The 17,326-nt window shown below is 51.3% G+C and overlaps 4 protein-coding genes across 4 annotated transcripts; 3 read left to right on the top strand and 1 right to left on the bottom strand.

The window, feature by feature from the left end:
• The first annotated feature begins 1,057 nt into the window (after nt 1–1,057).
• Nucleotides 1,058–5,521, top strand: Chpf (Chondroitin polymerizing factor). Its single transcript, XM_013306011.1, is given in 10 exon segments — nt 1,058–1,947; nt 2,913–3,064; nt 3,155–3,292; nt 3,437–3,588; nt 3,663–3,768; nt 3,991–4,202; nt 4,204–4,423; nt 4,486–4,758; nt 4,827–5,007; nt 5,093–5,521. Coding segments are annotated over 10 exon segments (2,331 nt in total). The 5' UTR covers nt 1,058–1,322; the 3' UTR covers nt 5,365–5,521.
• A 1,124-nt stretch (nt 5,522–6,645) lies between these two features.
• LOC106123559 (collagenase-like) lies at nt 6,646–8,482 on the bottom strand. The gene is made up of 5 exons (XM_013319996.1): nt 7,869–8,482; nt 7,507–7,774; nt 7,249–7,347; nt 6,932–7,128; nt 6,646–6,819 (listed from the first exon to the last, which is right to left on the bottom strand). The coding sequence occupies exons 1-5, from the start codon at nt 8,178–8,180 to the stop codon at nt 6,715–6,717; spliced, it is 981 nt and encodes a 326-aa protein (XP_013175450.1). The 5' UTR covers nt 8,181–8,482; the 3' UTR covers nt 6,646–6,714.
• A 1,534-nt stretch (nt 8,483–10,016) lies between these two features.
• LOC106116240 (kelch repeat and BTB domain-containing protein 7-like) lies at nt 10,017–14,093 on the top strand (the record flags this gene model as incomplete). The annotated part of the gene is made up of 4 exons (XM_013310032.1): nt 10,017–10,316; nt 13,031–13,596; nt 13,692–13,850; nt 13,947–14,093. Coding segments are annotated over exons 1-4 (1,074 nt in total), but the record flags the coding sequence as incomplete, so codon positions are not given.
• Nucleotides 14,094–14,374: 281 nt separating this feature from the next.
• Nucleotides 14,375–16,253, top strand: LOC106116142 (influenza virus NS1A-binding protein homolog A-like). The gene is made up of 4 exons (XM_013309922.1): nt 14,375–14,820; nt 14,895–15,140; nt 15,176–15,390; nt 15,478–16,253. The coding sequence occupies exons 1-4, from the start codon at nt 14,388–14,390 to the stop codon at nt 15,673–15,675; spliced, it is 1,092 nt and encodes a 363-aa protein (XP_013165376.1). The 5' UTR covers nt 14,375–14,387; the 3' UTR covers nt 15,676–16,253.
• Nucleotides 16,254–17,326: the final 1,073 nt, after the last annotated feature.

Genomic DNA, 17,326 nt, shown 5'->3' with positions numbered 1-17,326 from the left:
GACGTCGATATTGTCGGTGAGAGCTTCCGCGGCTTCCGCAAACAGCTCGGCTGGCCCTGACCCGAGGTCAGGCGGAAGGAAGCTCTCTCTCGGCCGACGACCGGTGCACTTTGTGACACTCCTGACCTGAATGCATTGCGCTACTGTACATACAATGCAGTGCAGCCCCACAACACGACGCCTGGTCACTAATCGCTCATCACCAAACACTTTACCTAGTCACTACCTACGTTATACTTTAAAAATGTATAACGTAGGTAGTTAAGTACACAATCGGTTTGTGTCTCCCAATAGTAAGAGAGTGAGAATCATGAAACTTTAATTGTTTGATTGTTGCATTGTCCGCGGACGCGGTTTATTAGATAATTGCTAAAAGTAAATAATTGAACGAATATCGAAGTCGAGCGCACGTGTTGATGTCTCCAAAAGAGGCAATGTCGTTTACTTGTCTGCAGCTTTTTCGCGCTGTTTTAAAATAACTCTTATTTTTATAAACATGTAGTTTTTGATGAATAACATTTTGTTTATGCCGTCTTTTTGGTGAGATTTTTGTGCTTTGTAGTTCGCATTTGAATATGACTTTGAACATATGTATTTGATATTGTATTTTGTATCATTGTATATTGACGAGGATTTTAGTATTGCGCGTCAACCTTTATTCTGTTGTCATCAGAGCAGCAAAAACAAATTACGATGATACTATTAAAGTACTCATGCCCTTAATATATGTTATAATGTTAAAAATAAATCTAAACATCTATACATCTTAATAAAATTGGAGTATCTGTGAGTAATATCGAAATAAAATCATATTTCGTACCTACATGTGATGGATTTGCATAGCTTATAACGAAAAACAGGTTTTAATTTTTTTTCTCTGTATATAAACTCCGGAACGGTTAAATCGATTTTCGCGGGATTTTGACGGGAAGTTAACTAACAAACTTTTTGAGAAACTCAGAAACTGTAACAAAAATATTCAATAAAAGCTCGCCGGACGAAAGTTGCAACTTTGTAGCGCCAAAGCCATGCGCTTTTTGTTTATCTGTCGGTTGTCACTGTCATCTGTCGTTTTGGAAAATACAAATGTCAATTTGGTTATATGTTATTTATGATTTCATTGAAGACCTAGGTTTTTGTTAATATCATTTCTTATCTACGTTTTTGATAAGTAATTGTATTGTGTTCATGTTTAAGTGTATAGTGTATGTGTCAATTTATGTTATTTAATCTATTTCAATTAAAGTTATCATCAAAGAGACCGTTATCGCTACGAATGTCTAACATTCGCACTCACATTCGGGAATAGTCGTCGTGTCAAGATGCTGTCGCGATGCGTTGTGTCTCAGGTCAAACACAACTCGTACTTCCTGGTGGGGCTGGCGCTGGGGCTGTGGCTGGCTCTGGCCACGGTCCCGCTGGAGGATGATGTGACTCCGGTGGCGTGCAACGCAGCAGTACCGCCGCCTGTTGTGGATGAGTGGGAGCCGGTGCGTGAGCAGCGAGAAATGGGCGCGGCAGGCGCTGCTGGGCGCAGCGTGCAGCGGCCGCGCTATTACAGCACGGAGCTAGGCATGCGTGCGGGCTTGCTGGCAGGAGCGCTCAGCTCGGAGGCGGCACTGGCGGGCAGAGCGGCGGCGCTTAACCGTACGGCGGCGCGCCTGCTGCCTGCGCTGCGGTTCTTTATCACGGCCAGTGCGCTGCGCTCCGCGCCCGCCGGCGCCAATGTGGTCGGCTTCACCGACACCAGAGAAATGCTCAAGCCCTTCCATGCACTGAAGTATCTCGCTGACAACTATCTGGAGGAATACGACTTCTTCTTCCTGGTGACAGACGCAACTTATGTGAATGCCCAAAGGCTGACTGAGCTAGTCTCCAAGCTAAGTGTCAGCCAGGATGTGTACATGGGAACAGTAGCCGATGATGACACACAATACTGCACATTAGGTATAACTGTCAATTTTTATATTGAATTTTTTATTAGTTAAGATTCTAGAAGGAAAGTAAATTAATTTATGGATTATTTGTATCTTTTGTGTGATTCAACACGCCTTATGATTTAAAAAAAAAATTAACTCTGCGAGAGGTTTTTATGTGTGACATGACATGAAAGCCATTAGCTCATTGAATATTACTATTCAATACTTGCTCAGATAAGAGAAAACTTCCCCATGTTGAGAAAAGCAAATTAATTACTTGTAACAGTAGTTTAATAAATTTAGACATTTTTGACAGTTGTCATGTTGTCAATGGGTATTTTATAAGTATTATAGCCTGCCGTGCCTGTTTACACTTATGCAGAATTATATTTAATTTGAGTGTAAATTTTAGATACATGTAAGTTGTACATAATCTAAAATTTAAATGATTTACTCTAATAACAAATGTTAGGAAAGGATCTATGAATGTTAGCTTCGCCATGGCCACAAGTTTGCCAACAGACCTTCTGCGGAAGCAGCACACTTGCAACACACATGACACAGCTAACACAGGCTTAGGCAATGCACCAGCAAACATAAAGCAATATCTAAACTTTTCTTATTTGAACAAACTTCTTTTCTCAACACAAAACTTGTTTATAAATGAATTGATTACATTCAAATATTTCTAAAATATACTCGGTAGTACCCCACCACTTTTTTATTCTTACTAGCTGTCGCCTTATACTATATTTTTACAAAATTGGTAAGATTTTAAATATTTTCCAGTTTACCCTGGCTATGTAATAATTAACAGTAGAAGATTAAATAAGTTGGAACAAAATTATTGAAAATTGTTTTTTAAACATCTTTACTCACACTCTCAAAACACACTCAGGAACACTCGGGACATGGGTAAGAGTGGGTGACTGCCTAGGGCGCTGGACAGAATGCCACAGGTCAGGGCGTCGGAAAAATTTGTGCGTGTTGCAGAGAGCGGCATCCTGCTGTCGAACTCTGTGCTGCGCGCGGTGCACGGCGCGCTGGACTGGTGCGTGCGCAACTCCTACTCCCCGCACCACCACGAGAACATCGGCCGCTGCGTGCTGCACGCCGCGCACACCACCTGCACCTCCTCGCTGCAGGTCTCCTCCCGCTTCACTCTCACTGCTCTCTCGACACCGGGCTATTGCACAGCACGAGTGATACTACAAGACATTGTTGTGCGTGTGCAGGGCGAGAGCTACGTGTCGTGGCGCGTCGGTGGTGCGGTCCCGTCGGCCGAGCTCGAGCCCGCGCTGGCCGACGCGGTGACGGCGCACCCGGTGCACGACCCCCACCACATGTACCAGCTGCACGCCTACGTCTCCAGGGCGAGTACAAGCCTTCTCTGATAGCTACGAAAACTGAACGCGCAACGTACAAATGCAGCAATGCGATTTGAAAAAAGAGATAGCGCCGCGCTCCTTACATAGATTATAAACGTGACCTGTGCGCGGGCGCCTGTATGTGTGCAGGTGCTGCTGCAGCGCGCGCAGGCGGAGGTGGCGCGGCTGCGCGTGCAGGCGGCCGCCAGCGCGCGCCGGCACCCGCGCGGCTTCCGCAACGCCACCTGGCCGCCCGGCCTGCGCAACTCGCCCGGCCTCGCGCCCCCGCCCCCCAACAACAGGTACTGCGCCCCCGGCCCCACGCCCCCGACCTCCTCCACGCCCCCGCACACTCTGACGGCGGCGCGTGTTGCAGGTTCGACCACCTGCGCTGGACCACGTTCAACGCCACGCACGCGCTCATGCCGGACGACCACCGCACCGCCGCGCCGCTCGCCGCCGCCACCAAGCAAGCCATACAAGTCAGTCGACACTTTACATCATCAACTGGATTAGCCGAAATAGCGAAACGACTGCTGCTCACAAACATCCCATCCTTTCCTTGTAAGGAAAGATGAGAAGGAGAAGAGCATTAAAATTAGGCCTGCGATACGACATTCAGAGAACAGACATAAAAGTATATAACGTTGAATGTGCGAAGTATGAAGTAGTGGAGACGAGTGTGTGTGTGTATGTGTGAGCAGTTGGCGCTGGCGGAAGCGGGCGCGTGGGCGCGCAGGCGCTGGGCGGCGGGCGGCGTGCGCCTGCTGGAGGGCGCCTGGTGCTGGGAGCCGCCGCACGCGCTGCGCTACCGCCTGCTGCTGGCGCTGCGCCCCGACCCGCCGCAGGTACACCGCGCGCCTCCCACCTCCTACCTCCCACCTCCTCCCTCTCACCGTGCCTCACCGAGGTGACATGTTCCGCTTGCAGGAGGCGGGCGGCGAAGTGGTGCGCCAGGTGGAGGTGGCTCGCCCGTTGGGCGCGGCGCGACTCGTGCCCGCGCGCTACGTCACCGAGAGCGCACGCGTGCTGCTGCTGGTCGCGCTGGCGGCGCCTCACGCGCCCCTCGCGCTCGACCTGCTGGCGCGCTACGACACCGTCTGTCTGCAGCGTGACAGGAACACCGCGCTCATGCTGGTGCGTACTCGCCCCGCCCCGCTCCGCCCCCATCCCCGCGACCTAACGCAGCGCGTGCGCAGGTGCTGGCCACGCGGAACGACAGCGCGGCGTTCGAGCCGGTGCGCGCGGCCGTGGAGGCGCTGGCGGGCGCGCACCGCGGCGCTCAGCTGGACGTGCTGGAGGCGCCGCTGGCCGCGCCCGCCGACGCCGCCGACGCCTCCGAGGACCCGCACGAGCTGCTGGCGCGCGCGCAACTTGCGGCGCTGCGCGAGGCGCTGCCCCGCCTGCCGCTCGACACGCTGGTGCTGCTCGGCGTGCCCCACATGGAGTTCAACGAGGAGTTCCTCAACAGGGTATGCAGGAGTGTGGGCGGAGGGGTGTCTCGGCGGGCGTGGTGTACCAGCGGCTCCGTGTTTGGCAGGTGCGCATGAACACGATAGCGGGCGAGCAGTGGTTCCTGCCGGTGGCGTTCGCGCGCTACGCGCAGTTCGCGCACCCGCGCTTCGTGGACGCGGCCGGCGCGCGCCCGCAGCAGAACACGGGCCGCTTCAACGCGCGCCACCGACACGTGCTGGCTTTCTACAAGGCGGACTACGACGCAGGTAACCTCCCGCAACCCCCACACCCACCCCGCCCCACCCCGCCCCTCTCCACGCTCACACGCGCACGCGCACGCTTGTCGCTCAGCACTGGAGCAGTGGCAGCGCACGCGCAGCTCGGAGGCGCGCGGCGCGGCGGAGGTGCTCGCGCACGGGCCGCTGCTGACGCTGAGCGCGCCCGAGCCGGCGCTGCTGCTGACGCCGCAGCCGCCGCCGTGCGCCGCGCTGGTGCAGGAGGAGGGGCAGGAGCGGCTGGCGTGCCTGCAGCGCTCGCGTGAGGGCGGGTTCGCGGAGCTGGACCTGGGCGCGCGTCACGCCCTCGCCAAGCTGCTGCTGGAGACGCAGGCGGAGCTCGAGTGACGTCACACGCGACTCATTCGAGGAGTACAAAATACAAGTACAATATGTTTGTTCCGTTCCTCAGTACAATCTCTCAAATTATACATATTCTTACAACTTTGCTACAATTAAATATTTTCTATAATATTTGTTTTTTATTATGTTACTGTGCACATTATTTGTTTTCATAATAACAGCATTACACGTAGACGTACTATCTGTAGGTAGTAGGTAGCAGCCATAGAACGGCACACACGCCGACAGCCGCCGCAAACTGACCAAACGTTTTGGCTCTCGTAGACGTTTTCTTCGGATATTTTTATTGTGTTTTTATGTATTAAACAGTGTAAGAGCCCGCTTTAACATCTTCGCACGAATTGTCCCGGCTCGCCCGGTGAAATACCACGACCACACAGAAGACACGCCTCAAGTGGAAGCAATTCCAAGTACAGTCTGATGAGTGTGCGTCCCAGAGGCCTAATTTAGTTCACTTTCCCCTCCCACCCTTTTTCTCATAAGGAAAGGATGGATAGTGAAAGTGGACTTTCCGGATGAGAGGATGCATGGGAAGTGAAAATATTTTCTCTCTGTGCATCCTCTTCTCCGTCGATTAAAGGTAGGTAACGCATATGCAATTGCGTATGTCTATGAGCAACGGTCACTTCACTATTTCAGCGATTTCAGGTGACCGCTCGCTCGTTTGCCACCTTATGATATAAAAAAAATGTTTATCTAAATATATAAATTTCCGGATGTCTCAGTCGCCGACGAGTGAAAAATATGTCTTTTTTTGAAGTTTGAACCGTTATATCTCAGAAACGGTGGAACTTGTAAAAAAGATATGCATGGGTTTGTAATAGGGAGTTTTTATCATCTACAATTTTGTCTCAGGTAACTATTTGACAAAACTCACCATTTTGCTGAACGTGGAACGTGAATAACTAATTTTCTTACCTTTAGCGTTTAAAAAACCTGAAAATCGCACCAGTGGTCGCGATATGCAGTATGCCAAAAATCCAAATACATCGTAGAGACATCATCTATGAGGAAATAAGGAGCAATTCTGCAATAGTTGAATTATCCACCATTTTAATGTAGTCTTTTAGGGAAATATTTGTAACAGCGCCGTGAGCATCTATATTCACTATATTTACCTTTATAAAACATATATTTATTCATACAAAGCAGATTCAAACACACAAAAAAAATCCGAGAAAATGCTTCGTGTGCGCCGCCCGCATTCTACACCTACTACTGTTGTGTAAAAATTGTAAAGGAATCGTATATAAAGAAAACAAAATGTACATGTGTTGCATCGGTTGCTATACTTTCATTGTTACATAAACGTAAAGTAGATGTCGGAGGTGCAGGTCACAGCTGTGCGCGCACCCAGCCCGCGTACGTCGTCACACGCGTGTAGCCCGCGGGCAGGCCGCGGTCGCACCCCGCCGCCGCCAGGAACGACGTCACGCCGATCTGACGAACACCAATTACGTCAACTACGCAAACTGTTGGATCTCGTCGTCGTCGAGGGCCTCGTCTTAGAGCATTCGTTCCCACAAGACAACACAAGACGCGCCGCACTCACCAGTATCCTGCGGCCGGCGTAGTGAAGCACCAGCGGGCCGCCGCCGTCGCCGCCGCACGGACCGCGCGCGCCCGCTCCGCTCGTGCACACCACGCCGCCGCCCGCCGCCCCCGCCCCGAACACCGCCTCGCACTCCGCGTTGCTGATCACCGTCACACCCGCGTCCCGCAGACCCGCGCTCGACGTGATCTCAGCCCCTGCAGGCCCGCCCACACATACACCATTACCGCCATTACCATCTCGCACGCCTCTAATGTATCGAATGTTCAGCCGGTTCCGGCGGTGCGTCGCGTGAGGCGTGCAAATGTGGTACTTACATTCGCTGGTCTTGCCGTACCCGATGGCGGTGGCGCGCAGGCCCGTGAATGTCGACCCCAGCTCGGAACCCTCCGGCAGCGCGATCGGCCTGATGTAGCCTGCGCACACCGAATACTTCGAATTATGTAAAGAAGTAGCGATTCGAATATGACATTTCATTACAAAATTACACTTCGACTTCGTTAAGTCGATGCAAACTTAGCGAATATTTTATAAAAGGCGAACGGAGCGGAGGTGTCCCCCGCTAAGCGACTCACTGGTGGTGGAGATGTAAGGAACGACGAGCACTGCGATGTCGTTGTGGAGCGTGGCGGGGTCGTAGCCGGCGTGCGCGATGACCGCGCTGGCGGAGACGCGCGTGCCGCCGGAAAAGAGCCGCACCGAGCCCAGCACGGCCAGCACGCTGTACGCCTGCGCGCGCCCGTCCCACCAGCACTGCGCCGCCGTCACCAGCCGGTAGCTGCTCACCAGCGCCGCGCCGCACACCGACGTGCGCCCCGTGTTCAGTGTGATCACCAGCCCCGCCTGTCGCGACACAGTAGGCACGGAGGACCGGTCGTCAATCAACTACCTAGCCGATCGTACATACTCAACCGATTACCGATTCCCTCCGACTTACAAAGAACGGATGCTCGCCGAGGTACGATGCCAGTCCGCCCGTGATACGGGAAGCCCTGCCGCCCGCCTCTCCTCCGGCCGCGGCTTCCGTGCGGCGCAGCGCCTCGGCCAGCGGCTCGCCCACGCGCTCGTGGTAGCGGGTCGGACCGCCGCTCTCGCCGGCCGTAGCCCGCGCGACCTCGCTCAGCGTGTCAGGTGGCGGCGCGCCCGAGTGCAGCTCGACACGCACCGCCTCTTGTCCCGTCGCCAGCGCCGCGCACGCCGCGCACGCCGCCCACACCGCCCACACCGCGCACAGTGTCGCCGCTCTCATGATGTACTGACGCAGTGATGCCACTCAGCCGCGAAGGGACCCTTTTATCATGTACGCTTGCGCAGGGACTTCCTCCGTCCGAGTGCCTCCTCGAGCTAATCTTTTCCACGTAAACACTTCACAAGGTGAAGCGTTTTGACCATACTTTGCGAGTTAGATACGAGCGCTGTCTCTGCTCTTTCGTTTATTCAGATGTGTTTTTGTTATCTATGTTTTTGCTCTGCCGGCAGTAGGGTAATCATTTTATGTATGATGTATGTGTACATACAGTATCCGTTTCATTGCAATATCTGTTGCTTAAACGGTTTGTACATTTTTCCCCGATGTTGTTTAATCTATATTATAAAATGTACAATTTTATTATATTGTTTTAATAAAATTTGGTTTTATTGGATTTATTTCCATAATTTCTACCGATTGTGCACAAACAAGATTATTTGACCAATAATTAAGTAATAATGTCCTTTTAAAAACGATATCAAGATGTAGTTTCACGGAACCTCTCGAACCGCCACTACAAAGATAAGATTACATATGTTATAAAGTCCTCTTCACCGACCTGCATCTTTAACACATACTTTTCTACCTATCTTACCTATGTACATATGTTTCATGTTACTAGTAATAAGTATTTTGTTCACTATCACCTCACTGCGGCGCTCGGAGTTATCTTAAGTTAGGGGTGACTAGGACATAGTTAACCGCGATGGCCCAACCTAAACCTAACCTGTGGCTTGGTTAACTTCACACTTATCTTTCTAAATTCTTCGCAAATATGTGCAGGTAGCGTCACGCTGATTCCTTCACCGTAAGAATGTCAAATAAATGTCCATATGTAAATCGAAATTCGAAAAACACGATGCTACATGGCAGGATTCAAACCTAAGATCAGCAGATTACAAGTCAAGTGCTTAACACCTGAGCCACCTACGCTCTTAAGTATTTTGTTATCATAAGGAAATTTTATGTAACAAAGCCTGGAAAAAACAATAGTTTTAACAGTGGTAGAGCCCGCTTTAACATCTTCGCACGAATTGGCCCGGCTCACCCAGTGAAATGCCACGACCACACAGAAAACAGGCGTGAAGTGGAAGCATTTCCGCGTTTCCTAATTATGATTATACCTCTTTCCCTTCCCACCCTTTTTCTTATAAGGAAAGGATGGATAGTGGAAGTGGACTATCCAGATAAGAGGACGTATGGAAAGGGAAAATATTTTCTTTCTGTGCATCCTTTCCTCCGTCGATCAAAGGTAGGCAACGCATATGCAGTTGCGTATGTCAACGGCAACAGTCACTTCGCTATTTCAGCGATTTCCGCTCGCTCGTTTGCCACCTTATGACATAAAAAAAGTAAAATGTGCAAATAAATAAATAGATATCTATATAAATTATAAAAAAAGGTTGCATTCTGCTTGATTTGGGTTAAATGACCACCGCTCATCTTCCCTATGCGTAAGCCAAAAGGCCTTGAAAAACAAAGTACTTCCCAAGAGTATGAATAAAATTGATAGATATTGAATATGCCCTATTAAAATTGCCCACCGAAGTATTATATGATCTCTGTTATAAATCTAAATTGTCAATCAATTCATTGCTAAGATATTGTGTGTGTGTGTGGTATCACTGTTAGAATTTTCTAAGTTATTTTATGTACTTATATTATTATTATGCAGCACCCTACGTGGTAAAAGAATTTGGTTGTTTTCTTTTTTAAATGCAACTACCGATCACTCTTTGCTACCAAAACTCCGTGGCAACCATTTTATATACTCTTTGATGGTAACCAAAGAGTAGAAGGTAAACAAAAAGGCAATTGGCAACACTATTACCAATCACGACAAAATGTCAACGTCAAATCAAGATCAAAACAAGGCGCGTGAGGCACGCGGGCAGTTGTTCTAGTGCTCTAACACGACGAATGCTCGTTGGCGGATGCAAAGCCTAAAAAATAGTCCTTTAGCAATACATCCGGTTTTTGACGACGTCGCGAGGCCGTTCGAGTACAAAGAGGCGGCGAGGCCGAGCGCCGTGGCCCCGCGCGCCGGTGTGATCCGGTTTGCGGCTGACGAACGCCCAGCGTCTGGACTGCACCACGCCGACATGAAGCCACACGACGACGGAATCAACGGCCACGGTGAGCTGACTTATCTTAACAAAAAAATATCGACTCGTACGTACAAAAACCAATAAGCAAACCATAAGTAATAAAATTAATTTACCACGACCGTCAGTTTAAAAGTTTAGTTCAATAATGATATTATTGATTACTCAAGGTTATCGAGTTACCGAACAAATTAACCACCTCTATGCACTCGATATTAGATCAGTATTGTCTAAGTTCAATTACAATCAGTTGTTTTAATACACGATATTGTTTACACTGCGCAACTTAACAGTATCTCGTCACTAAACATACTTCGGTGAACTCTTGGGCGGATTTAATAATTATTTTGATAGTTGAATACTGCTTAGTTAATGCAGAAGATGCTGGGGCTCTGATGTCGTGTTGTTGCGCGGTTCACGAACCTCTGAATAGACATTGTAGTTAATTAATTTGATTGATAAATTGGCTGTGATGACTGTGGCGGGAGTAGGCTGCTCCTGACACACACTATATTTGTTCAATTATCAAATGATTTTAGAGCATCAAGACATTGCCAAATGCCCCAATTATACATTAATTATGACTTTGTTGCTGCATTCAAAGTTTAGTATAAATATTTAAAACAATGATATTCTCATTATAAAGATGTTATTGTCTTGACAAAGTTATAATAAATTATAATCTGAATCTGATTTATTCTATTCCGCAGCTTAGCTCAGCTCTTCTGAAAGGTCCGTAGCTTCAAATAAGTTAAACATTAACACATTAAAGTTTTGAATTACACTTTATTACAGTATTAATGTTATAAATGCATAATTTTGTGTACTCTTGAATTCTTCAAAGCAATTCAAACAACATTTGTTTTGATAAACAAAAAGTGTGTTGATTTTCCACAGAAAACCTTTGTACAGCGCACCGGAGGGAGCATGTCTGTTTGTCTTTCAGAGAACTTGGTAAAGAGGTGGGGACAAAGTAATATGCATTGAGCTTGGAGTGATGATTGTCTAATTTCATGTCTTGAGCTGCATTAGAGATTACTTGTACATTGTGGCACATGGTGGCTCAGTCAGACTGTACTCAGTCACAAAATAACACTACTCTCAAACAATGCTCACAATCTTTCAAAAGTTTTCCATCGAGACAGATTCTTTCATTTTTTATTCTTATCTTAGTAATTGCTTCCCTATAAGGTGTTTCTTTAAGTGATATGGTTATTGTATTTTTCTAGTCTTATTTATTGCTGGCCGCCGTCGCGGCACCTTTATTGCCTTTGCCTGCAATATGCAGTAATTTATGTCTAAACATGATAAATATATATTTATACATAAATATATCTGTTCAGCCGATCAAATGCTAAGCGCCGCGCTGCGCCGGCGACGAAGGCCGCGGGCGGTTCAGTGTCTTATCGCGTCACATTGTATAGCATGACATATCTCGGAGGTATTACATTTTTGGTCTCGATATTTCTTTTTCCCTTTTAGTGACATGGTGTCATGGTGTCATGGTGAAGGTGCACAATGCCGTCACTAGACCGACACAAAAACATAAACAAACGTTCGGTAATGATAGATTATGTAATACAAAGGCCGCGTGACGCCGCGCCGGAGCTCGGGCTGAGCCTGCGTGAAGGCCGCCCCGCCGCCGCCGCACCGCCGCCGCCGCCGCTGTTTACGTGACGTTCGCGCAACCGGATTACATTATAAATAACGAATAAATAATGTTGTTTAACCATGTTATACATATTATACTGTCCGCGATACGTCGCAACATACTTATATATTTTCTAGATATCTGCTGAATTTTACCAGATGGTGTGAAGTAAGCTTTATCAGCCATAACACCTAGATTTGCATTTTAAATGAGTTGGTTCGCTTCAGACTGCTGTTGATGAAAGAGATATTGATATTGTATTTATAAACAGATGATAGGGTTACGTTGTGTTCAAAGAATTATTCCCATTATGGGAATATACGTATTGATTGGAAATTGTGGAAATTCCAGGGCGAATAAACTCTACAGTTGTTTCGGCTGCAGTAATTTTGCTAACTCGCCATCGAACAACAAAAAGCAAAAATGCTTTTTATTTTCTGCCACATTCAAAGGCGTATAAAATTAATAAAAATTGACGAATCGTAACCAAACTTTTTTTTCCAAATATGGCTTTAGAATATACATATATATGTTACATGCAGGAGGTGACACAGTATGGAAGTTTCACTTCCGAACTCTTTGATTTTGGAACTCAATTTGATCAATATATAAGCTTTTCCATGGTACTACACGGTAGATAGACATAGACATACACATAGTGGTGGTAATGTCGCGCTTCCACAGAGTCTGACAGCTGTATGAAAATGTAACATAATGCATGTCTCTGTGCGCTGCCAGCGATAGGCGACTACACTGCGTGTATGCAGTGTTTACAATAATTGTTATAATAATATATTCAGGTCACTTCTCTGCCACCTATCGAATTGGCTTTTTTTTTTCTGGATATTTTAGATAATTAAAATGTTCAATGTCATCGTCGCGATAGCTTATCGCGTCAATTTAGTTTGTTTTTACCGCGACTCGGTGCGGCCGCGGCAATCTTTAGATTAGGATTATCGAGGACGATACAGCGGCGGTCGGCCGCCAGCAGGGCGCCCCGAGCACTGACACCGGCAAAGGCACGGCACGCTAGCGCAGCATACGTACTGACAGCAACATATACACGAGATCGTGACTTCGGCCTGTGTGCGCAGAGAGCGGCGGCAGCGTGGCCAGCGGCGGCGCGCGCTCCGACGACAGCGAAGGCGAGGAGGCCGCGCTGGAGGAGGAGCTGTCGCTGGTAGACGAGGCGGCGCCGGCGCGCGTGCTGGCCGCGCTCAACGCGCTGCGCAAGGCGCGCCAGCACTACGACGTGCTGCTGGCGGCGGGCGCGGGCGGCGCGGGCGAAGAGGTGGCCGCGCACCGTGCCGTGCTGGCCGCCGTGTCGCCGCGCCTGCTCGCCGCCCTACCCGCCGCACCACCCGCCGCCCCGCCCGCCGCCGCCCCAGCCGCGCCCGCCCTGCGCCTGCCCGACGTCGACGCCGATGCTCTGCGCGAGTTGGTCGAGTACGCTTACACGGGACGGCTGCGAGTACGCGACGCGGCCGGAGCGCGACGGCTGTACCGTGCGGCGGCGCGTCTGCGCGTGGAGACTGCGCGCGCCCACCTCGCCGAGCGCCTGGTGCGCCGCCCCGCGCCGCATGACGCGCTGGCCGTGCGTGCGCTGCCCGACCTGCAGCGACACCACCGCGCCGCGCTCGACGCCTACATCGTAGAGCACGTGAGTACAGCGCCGCCCTCCCCACCCCATCCCCATCCCCCATCCCCGCCGCCCCGCCCGCGAAACGGCAGTGTTAAACGTTTACCCGTTTCTAGTTCGACGAGATATGCGCGTGCGGCGCACTGGCGGCTTTACCGCTCATCCACATCGAGATGCTGCGCGAGACGAGCGCGGAGCTCGGGCAGGAGGCGCCCGCGGCCGTCGCCGGCGCCGCGCTCACCTGGCTGCGGGACCAGCTCGCCGCCGGCACGCAAGTCCGTACACATCTACCATATCTATCTCTTGGCCGGCGACGAGGAAGATTTAAACGAAACGTTTCTTGGGAGTAATGGCGAATTTATATTCAATAGCTAGAAGATCTATGTTCGCGGCCGCATCTTCTGTTCGTGGACGCGGAGGGCGCGCTGCGGGATTGCGGCGAGCTGCCGGCCAGTCGCGGCGACGCGCCCGAGCTGCACGAGTACAGGCGCGAGGCGGCGGAGCGCGAGCGCGGCGTGCGGCGCCGGGCTGCCGAGCGTGACCGCGCCCCGCCCCCCGCGACCCCCGCACACGCCCCCCACACCGCCCACCTCGCGCACCACGCGCACTCGCCCGACGACCGCGCGGACGACGACACCGGCGTGCTGGCAGCGCGCGCCGCGCCCGGCGCCGGCGTCACGCGCGCCCTGCTCGCGCTCAAGGGCAAGCTGGCGGCGGCGCGCATCGCCTGGCGCACCGGCAGCGGCAGCTCGGCGCGCGGCGGCCGGCTGGGAGGCGCCGCGGAGCCCGGCGACGCGCCGCGGCTGGCACACATGTCGGTGCCGCGGTGCGCGCTGGGCGCGGCCGAGCTCGGCGGCCGGCTGCTGGTGTGCGGCGGGTACGACCGCGCGCGCGTGCTGCGATGCGCGGAGGCTTACGACCCCGACACCAACACGTGGGCGGCGCTGCCCGACATGCGCAGCGCGCGCGGCCGCTTCCCCGCCGCGGTGCTGGGCGGCGCGCTGTACGCGCTGGGCGGCAGCGACGGGCACGCGGAGCTGGACTCGGTGGACGCGTTCGCCGGCGGCGCGTGGGAGCGGCGAGCGCGGCTGCCGCTGGCGCGGTCGCACGCCGCCGCGGCCGCGGACGAGCGCGCCGGCGTGCTGTACGTGGCCGGGGGGTGGGCGGCGGGCCGCTGCCTGCGCCAGGTGCACCGCTACTCGCCCCTCGCCGACGCCTGGGACGAGGCGCCGCCGCTGACCACGGGTGAGTCGATCGCGTCGCCGTCTCGCGCCGGTCCCGAGCGCATCACGGTTGACCGTCGCCTCGTGTGTCGTCAGGCCGGTCGCAGTGCGCGGGCGTGGTGTGGCAGGGCGAGCTGTGGGTGCTGGGCGGGTGTGACGCGTGGCACTGCCTGGCCGGCACGGAGCGGCTGCGCGCGGGCGGCTGGGCGCCGGGCCCCGCGCTGCCCACTGCGCGCCGCTCGGTGGGCGGGGCGGTGTGGCGCGGCCGGCTGGTGGCGGCCGGGGGCTCCTCGGGCGGCGCCTCGCTGCGCACCACCGCCTGGCTCGCGGCCGACCTGGCCGGCTGGCGGGAGGTGGGTGGTCCGGCGGTGGGGGAGGGAGATGGTCGGTTCCCGGCGCGGGGCTAACGGTGTGTCGCCGGCAGGGCCCGCTGCTGCGCGAGGCGCGCGCGGCGCCGGCGCTGTGCGTGGTGCGCGACGTGCTGTACTGCGCGGGCGGCTTCAGCGGGCAGGAGTTCCTGGCCAGCGTGGAGTGCCTGCTGGAGCCCGACGGCTGCTGGACGGCGCTGTGGCTGCCGCGCTCCCCCGCCACTGTGAGCACCTCCTTGGCGATACTTTGCTTCGGCACGAGACCGTAGTAACGACATCGTGATGCACGGTTGTACGTTTTGAATTTCCAGCAAATCGCGGAGGAGCGAACCCATGAAAACCCCGAGCCGCTCGTGAACGGGATCCACGACGCCTTGTCCGAGCGAGAGGACGAGATGGGCGCACGAAGCGAGTGCGAGCGGGACGGCGCACCGGCGGAGAAGGGTGCGGGCGAGAGAGGCGGCGCGGTGGAGCGGGAGGGGGAGAGCGGCGCGGTGGGCGGGGCCTGAGCGCACCTCGCTTTTAGATACAATTAAAGTTTATGACGAAATGCGCGCCCTCAGCTCAGCTCAGTTCAGTTCAGCTCAGCTCAGCTCAGACCGCGACTTCCTACTTCACATTAACACCGACAACCGCCAGCTATTCTTTCGATGGTTTGGTTTGATGTTTCCTTTGGTGCGATTGCGCCGAGATATAATATAGAAATATTGTAAAAAGGCTACTTTATCATTCTGTAGTTTTTGTTACATTCTCATGACGTGAACAACTCGGCCGCGTGTCGCGTGTCGCGTGTCGCGCACATACATTCCTGTTCGATCGGAAAATTCCATTATCTTATAATGACATTGCAGCCCAATAAAAGAAATGAGAGAAAACATTTCTCGTGTTATCAGCATGTCTATCCGTCCTTCAACATTGGGCTGAACACTTTCTCCGAGTCCCTGAGCTCCCCTCCCCCCCACACACACACACACACATTCCTGGGAACATAATCATTTTATATTGTTCATATAGACTCTGCAACTGTATCTATAACTCCATGTGAACGTATATAATTTATGTGTTATCGCAATGCCACTTATAAAAAAAAAAACATTAGATAATTTTTTTTTTAATCAATTAAATAAACATTGTTATGTTGTAATTGAGACAGAGTTAGTTAGGTTGAAACAATCAGTATTCCGGAAAACAATAGTACCATCGATTCATTTAATGTAAGGCGACGAGTGTCACTCGTGTGGTTCCTCACTGTGCAGTGCGTGGCATTAGCGCGGCGACTACGCGGTGTCTACGCGGCGTCTGCGCGGCCGTGTGCCGGTCTCGCTCTGATGCATGTGTAACTATAGCAATCGCCACCTTACATGTGTCTCTCCTACATGGGCTAGAAATGTTTGTTATTTTAATTGAATAAACAAAGCATTAAAACTACGAAGGTGTTTTATTTCTCTGATGTTATCCCAAACGCTTCCAGACAGCCGTCTTCCTAAGCGATTTGATACTATTATTTGACTGCTGCCTGAGTACAGTACTCCTACTAATTCCCTTAACACTATACCTAGTTCTATGCATACATATATCCTATACTGATTCTATACTAAATACTATACTATAATCTCTATGACTTAAGTTAAATGAATTGAGACATTGTATTGAATTCATTTAATTGAATTAAATAACACAGGTCCATATAAATAATAACTTACAACGCCATCTGTCTTCTGAATTGCAGAACATTCGCGCGAACTAACTTTAACTTTACTAAATGAGATGAGATGATATTAAATGTTGTTGAACTAGTTTATTGTCTATATGGATGAATGGAATATATAATATAAAACAATCGTAGCAAGTTTAAACAAAATTGCAAGAGAATATTCGTTATGACATGTTGAACCAGCGTGGCCCCTCACAGAACCATGTGTAGGAGAGTAGCGTCAGGGGCGACATTTGAATTCCGTCGCTACGATGCATTGTTGTTTTAGGGCGTTCCCTGCGAGCAATATTATAGACTACTTTAGGTAATGGAGGCTTTAAGGTGGGTTAAGAGAGTAAATAATTAGTGGAAAAGGTGAAATTAAAATGGTTATTACATTTAAAGGTCGTGTTGGAGTATAATTGAGTTTAGTTGGTGAATTGTAAGTTTTTTTTTTTTTTTTTTTT

Source organism: Papilio xuthus, unplaced genomic scaffold (assembly GCF_000836235.2).
Source record: "Papilio xuthus unplaced genomic scaffold, Pxut_1.1 DF829758.1, whole genome shotgun sequence".
Lineage (NCBI taxonomy): Eukaryota > Metazoa > Arthropoda > Insecta > Lepidoptera > Papilionidae > Papilio > Papilio xuthus.
Note: the sequence above shows the minus strand (reverse complement) of the source record. Positions and strands in the feature narration are given on the sequence as shown.